The 6,640-nt window shown below is 42.0% G+C and overlaps 1 protein-coding gene across 1 annotated transcript; it reads right to left on the reverse strand.

Annotated features, from left to right (window-relative positions):
• Positions 1–2,556: 2,556 nt before the first annotated feature.
• Positions 2,557–5,933, reverse strand: LOC143865837 (uncharacterized). The gene is made up of 4 exons (XM_077375937.1): positions 4,356–5,933; positions 3,149–4,259; positions 2,740–2,931; positions 2,557–2,639 (listed from the first exon to the last, which is right to left on the reverse strand). Exons 1-4 carry the CDS (start codon positions 5,931–5,933, stop codon positions 2,557–2,559), a joined length of 2,964 nt encoding a protein of 987 aa, XP_077232052.1.
• Between the last annotated feature and the right edge of the window lie 707 nt (positions 5,934–6,640).

The following is a 6,640-nucleotide window of genomic DNA, read 5'->3' on the forward strand; positions in this document are numbered from 1 at the left end:
TTTCGTAAAATAATCGATAGCTACCAAAATGTACTCATGTCCGCTTGAGGATCTTGGATAAATCTTCCCAATGATGTCGATTCCCCATACTAAAGACGGCCACGGCGAAGTCAATGAGTGCAACTCCGAAGGAGGAACATGAATAAGATTCGCATAGACTTGACACTTATGGCATTTCTTCACAAATGCGAAGCAGTCTGCTTCCATTGTAGGCAAATAGAATTCAAGTCTCAAAATCTTTTTGGACAACATTTTCCCATTCATATGAGGTCCACAAACTCCCTCATGGGTCTGCTCAATAAGCTCTGCAGCTTTATTTTCATCAACACAAAGGAGTTGTATGCCATCAAATGACCTTCTGTACAACTCTTCACCAGAAATAACGAAGTTGGCAGCCAATTTCTGAAGAGTCTTTCTTTCTTTACTTGAAGCTTCTGGAGGATGGTCCCCTGCCTGAAATAAGGTTTCTGATATCTGTGTACCAAGGCTTCCCATCTGGACACCTGGCTGAAACCTCTATAGCATTCACATGCGCAGGAGCCCACTGAAGTCTGACAACTAGCGGCTGAACCTCCATTGATATAGAAATGTCTAACATCAAGGCCAAAGTAGTTAAAGCATCAGCAAAATGATTTCTGGTCCTTCACAAGTGAGTGAATGTAATGCTCTTGAACTTTCTGACCAAAGATTCCAAATAAGTGTTATAAGGGATCAATTTATCTTCTCGAGTTTTTCATTGCCCATTAATCTGGCAAATGATCAAGATAGAATCCCCAAACACATCAATATCCTGAATCTGCAAAGCTAAGGCCGCCTCAAGTCCGGCGATGCAAGCTTCATACTCCGCCATGTTGTTCGTGCATTCAAACTGCAGCTTGATAGAAACAGGAATATACTCCTTCCGAGGGGATATAAGCACAGCTCCTACTCCCTGTCCTCGATTGTTGACAGCTCCATCAAAGTACATAAGCCACTTAGTACTCGAAGTTTCTTCTTCAAACCCATGATTTCTTCATCAGGAAAATCTGCCTTAAGAAAAGCATTCTCTTCAACAGGCGCATCAGCTAGCTGCTCAGCAACAACACGCCCCTTAACTGATTTCTGAGTGACGTAGGTAATGTCAAACTCAGATAACAACAATAACCACCTTGCAGTCCTTCCTGTAAGGGCGGGCTTCTCAAACAAGTACTTTAACGGATCCATATGTGATAACAAAAGAACCTTGTTTGATAGGAGATAATGTTTAAGCCTCTGGGTAGCCCAAACTAATGCTAGACATGTCTTCTCCAAAATAATTTACTTTAATTCATATTCTAGCATCTTCTTGCTGATGTAGTAGATAGGCTTCTCCCTTTTAGACTCTGAATCTTGCTGAGCAATCATGCATCCCATCGCTGTATCTGTGATAGACAACTACAACAGCAACGGCTGACCTGGAATGACAGGTGATAGAACAGGAGGTAAAGATAAACATTGTTTAACTTTTTCAAAGGCCTCCTGACACTCTTCATTCCATTTCTTTGAGGAATTCTTCTTCAGAAGCTTGAAAATGGGTTCAGACATCATCGTCAAATGAGATATGAACCTTCTTAGATACTGAACTTTTCCAAGGAAACCTCAGATCTGCTTTTCTGTCTTAGACGGCTGCGTTTCTTGGATCGCCTTGATCTTTTGTGGGTCCACTTCGATCCCTCTTTCGCTGACCATAAACCCTAAGAGCTTTCCTGATGTAACACCAAATACACACTTACTCGGATTTAAGCGAAGCTGATATTTTCTGATCCGCTCAAAGAACTTTCTCAGGGCAACAGTGTGCTCAGGTCGAGTCTTGCCTTTTACAATCATGCCATCGACATAGACTTCGACCTCTTTATAGATCATATTGTGAAGAAGAGTTGTAGCAGCCCTCTGATATGTAACACCAGCATTTTTCAGACCAAACGACATCACTGTAGCAGTAAGTACCCCACTGAGTAATGAACGTTGTTTTCATCATGGCTTCAGGCGCCATCTTAATCTGATTGTAGCATGAAAACCCATCCATAAAGGATAGAAGAGCATGTCCAACTGTATTATCTACCAAGAGATCAATGTTTGGAAGAGGAAAGTCATCCTTATGACTTGCCTTGTTCAGGTCTCGAAAATCGATACACATTCGAACTTTTCCGTCCTTTTTGGGCGCCGGTACAATGTTCGCAAGCCATTCTGGATATTCAACATCTTGAATAAATTTTACTTCTAACAGCTTCTTAACTTCTTCGTAAACCTTCAGCTCCCATTCAGTTTTGAGTTTTCGGAGCTTTTGCTTCTTTGGCTTAATACCAGGGATTAAGGGTAAGCGATGCTGAACAATTTCCTCACTTAATCCTGGCATGTCATCGTATGACCAAGCAAAAACTTGCTTGAACTCTTTAAGTAAGGTGATTAATTCATCGCGTTCTTCAGGAGATAAAATTTTGCCAATTCGAATCTCCCGAATCAAGGTTTCGTCACCAATATTCAGAGTCTCAATTTTCTCTTCGAGTGGTTTTGCTCGGCGAGTCTCCTCCTGTTGAATCATGTGTCTGATTTCAGGAGGAGTGTCGTCAGCATCCTCATCAGAGGGGAGTCTCGATTGTTATTATTACGATTATCAGATTCTGAAGCAGAAACATTAGAAACAAAAGTTGAAGCAGGAATGTACACAAAAGAAGAATCTTTTATTTCGTTGAATGTTGAATCAAGTACATCAAATGATACCCACATCGGGTTTTACAATAGACTCTTGAAACACATTTACAGACTCGACAAATATGTTGACACCATCGTCAACTGACTCTGAACTATGTATTGAAAGAATATCTGACTCAACGATAGAAACAACATCAGATTCGATCCCACTAGAAGAATCAGAATCGCCACCGACCTCTGGAGACTCAACCTTTATAGTACCTGCATTAAAAGAATTGTTAGAATAAACAGACTCCGAATCAGACTCTGAGACTGACACATACTTACGGACGACTGACTCTTCTGAAGGGACACGACTGTACTGAAAAGTAACCTGAGGTAGGACCTGAGAGGTCCAGTTAGTCAGCAGTTCCTCTGCCGAGGTGATTAGGTGAGTGGGGTTCAGAATCAAAGCATTCTGATCGATCAAACAACGAACTCAGAAGGCTCCGCTCTATGCGTTCTGTCCAATCAGTTTCTGACTCAATCTCTGTGATCTGCACACTTGTCGGCTCATCTTCTAATTCGAGATCAAAGAAAATCTCAAAGCCTGGCAACCTCTGTCTTGTACTATCATCAAGCCATGTCTCAGCGAAGCCACAGAAGGGAAAGTCTGCACCCTCTTTCCGGAATCGGCCATTCATTATCAGATCGATCGGCGCCATTGGTAATTCTAACCCTCTTCGGCAACATTCTGCCCATTTTAGCATCAACTGTTTTATTTCTTTAACTTCTTTCTTTTTAGGTTTGTACCCTAGCCCAAATAGACCATTAAATGCTTTAAACACTAGAAACTCAGTCAAACCCTGATGATATTTACCTAATCCAGCACCTGGTATGTGCCCCTGTCGGCGAATCATCCCGATGACATTCAAATTTGTGCTGGTTAGGAAACAAATTTCCTCATTCATAGCTTCCTCAAAGGTGATGGCAGTCACTTCTAGTGAAAACCCAGTCAGACTTATATCATCGGCCTTTCCCACAGTCAAATCCTGAGTAATAAGCCCTATTTCAAGGTCTGGGTCTCCCCTTACAGTTATCATTCTATTTTTGTGAAGAAACTTCAGCTTTTGATGGAGAGAGGATGGAACAACCCCGAACTTGTGCAACCACGGGTGGCCAAGTAACAACAGAAATGAGGCTTTAATATCTAAAACCTGGAACTCTATTTTGAAGTCTTCTCTTCCGATCTGTATCTCAGTGACCAGAGTTCCGATTACATCTCTGCGAGTGTCATCGTACGCTAGAATACCCTGCTCAGATGGGATAAAGTCTTCAGGACCAAATCTAAGGGTTGTCGCAGTACTTAGCGGGCAAACATTCAAAGCAGAGCCGTTGTCAACCAACACCTCTGGTACCTTCTTCTTATTACAAACAACTGTGATTTTCAGAGATTTGGTGTGGTCTTGGCCCTCAGGAAGCAGATCTTCATCTGTGAAAGATAGGACTTTAGACGCTCTTGTCATGGCGACCAAGCTCACCAACTCATCAGGAGTAGCATCGATAGAGACTTGTGCTGAGTTAAGCTCTCGAAGGACTAACTTTCTGTGCTTGGATGAGGCCATGAGTAAACCCCATACTGAAATATTAGCCTGAGTCTTTTTCAGCTGCTTCAGTAAGTTCTCCTCTTCTTCATCTGCGCTGACCTTATTCTGCCTCTGGTTTTCTGCGTTTCGTGCAACCTCTGCCGGATTTTCTACACTCAGCTCTGGAGGTTTGAATACACGTCCGCCTCGGGTCATATGACGCATCTCATCACAATGGTCATCTAACAACAGTAGCTCGTCTTCTTCCATTCGGACAACATACGGCTCTCTACTGTCTTTTTCTTCAAAGTCCTCAGCCCTTAGGACATACGGAGTTTTCCTTGTCCTTTCTGTATTATCAGTCTGAAATACGCAAGACTGAGACGAAGACGATTCAGCCAATTCATCGTCGTCAAACGAGATTACATAAGGTTGCTTCTTTTTTATTGCTTCCAACTCCCCTTCGTCAAACTTCATCACATAGGTTTTTTCTGTGGTTATGGCACAAATGAGAGTTGATGGATCGAGCAAAGGTTCATCAGTAAAGATGGCATTGGTGGTAGGAGGAGGCATAGCATGATGGTTAGGAAACGGGTTCTGAGTAACGTTTGGTCTTTCAACTGCAAGCTCATCCTTGTCAATCATATTATGAATTGCATGCTTCAAGGCCAAACAGTTCTCAGTCAAGTGCCCCGGACCTCTGTGATATTCACAGTATTGATCCATCCTCCAGAATGTTGGTAAGGGATTGGGTGGAGGTTTAATATCCGGGAGCGGGAAGCTATCTTTCATCAGCCTCTTGAGTATCATTGTTATAGGATACGGAAGGGGATCAAACTTTCTGTCAAAGGTACCTCTCCTTGGTGCCCTTGCAGCTTCTGTAACAACTCTGGCCACAGGCCTGGTGTAACTGACAGCATGAACCTTCTTGGGCTGGATTACAGGCCTTTTACCTTCACGAATTTTAGAAGAAACCTTGGCTCTCAAGCCTTTTGCTATGGCATCCTCTGTCTGAGTACCTGTCTTGATGAGATGATCAAAGCTCGGATAATGCTGCAGTGTCAAGAAATGAAAATACTGAGGAGACAAACTCTTCAGAACTAGTTTTATCTGATCTGATTTAGATATTCTCTGGCTTAGTTGAGCAGACTTACGTCTCCAACGCCTGATAAAGTAGGTGAAAGTCTCCTGAGGACCTTGCTTCAGCTGTTTTAGGTATCTTTTTGTGACCTCAATACCTTCCTCCATCGAGAACTGCTCTATCAGTTTCTCATAAATATCTTCCGGGGTTCTCACCTCTTCTAGTTTCAGCCTTAAGAACCACTTATTCGCAATTCCTATCAAGAAAATCGGAAATAACTGGGCCATTTGCTCGCGGCTCAGACCATACTGCTGTGATAAAATGATAAACCACCTCATGTGATTGCGCGGACATCCGGTTCCATCATATTTATCATAATCATGAGCTTTAAAGTTAGGCGGCAAAGAGACTGTCGAAGACATTATTAGCTCAGAGACATCAAATTTCTTAGGCCCTTGGACTTTCATCTGTTCCATCTCGTGAGCCATCTTGCTAAACTTCTCAGACATTTCTGTTTCAAACTTTTCAAACATCTCCTTTTCTCTATCAATCCTTGTAGCACAATACTCAGCAGCGTACTGTTCTTCGTCTAAATCAACCTCAAAAGGTGGGAACATGTATATGCATTTCTGGAGATGTAGCACGAGGAGGTGGAAGTATTGGACCTCTAGATGCAGAAGCCTTATCGCTTATTTGAGTCTTTATGTGTGCCATCTCCTCTTTCACTCTTGCCATGTCTCGAGTGAGGTTTTTCATCATTTCTTGCATACTCAACAAAATATCAGTAGGGTCAGCCATTTGGTTCACTTCAAAAGAACCTGACGACTCTGGTGAAGAAGGTGAAGGTATTGTAGACGACACAGGAGAATCGAAATGACGAACAAGTCTAGATACTGAGGTAGGTCTAGACCAGGTGGGCTTAGCTTGGGAGTCCTTTTCTGAGCGATGGTTGCTATCTTTTAGAATCCTGATTGGAAGTTAACAAACTAGATTAAATGATTGACAAATGAAATAAGATAGTTTACACCAATAGAGAGAAAAGAAAAACAAACATCCTTTTTGACAGGTTACAACGCCAGCGATTGATTACATTTAGAATGATGAAACTATGAATCGCTGACTGTCTATAACATGTGTCAAGTAAAATTCCTTTCTTTAAATTTTCATCTATAATGAAATCAAATTTACAATCTTTGACTCTGATTATATTCAAGTACAACAAATGAAAACAATAAAGAAATGATAATCTCATGCGGAAGATCCTCAAAGCTCTGCAATCCAAGCTCTTTTGCCTGCGACCTTTCCTCGTAACTCCCCACGCCGG

This window comes from Tasmannia lanceolata, unplaced genomic scaffold, assembly GCF_043159265.1.
Source record: "Tasmannia lanceolata isolate RefF3 unplaced genomic scaffold, GAP_Taslan_0.1 ptg000113l, whole genome shotgun sequence".
NCBI classification, from domain to species: Eukaryota; Viridiplantae; Streptophyta; class Magnoliopsida; order Canellales; family Winteraceae; genus Tasmannia; species Tasmannia lanceolata.

Coding starts and splice junctions, on each gene's coding strand:
- LOC143865837 (XM_077375937.1), bottom strand. CDS start 5,933: ATGTTCCCACCTTTTGAGGTTGATTTAGACGAAGAACAGTACGCTGCT. Junction 2,932..3,148: donor CATAGAGCGGAGCCTTCTGA/GTTCGTTGTTTG, acceptor CTTTTAATGCAG/GTACTATAAAGGTTGAGTCT. Junction 2,640..2,739: donor TATTGTAAAACCCGATGTGG/GTATCATTTGAT, acceptor TTTCTGCTTCAG/AATCTGATAATCGTAATAAT.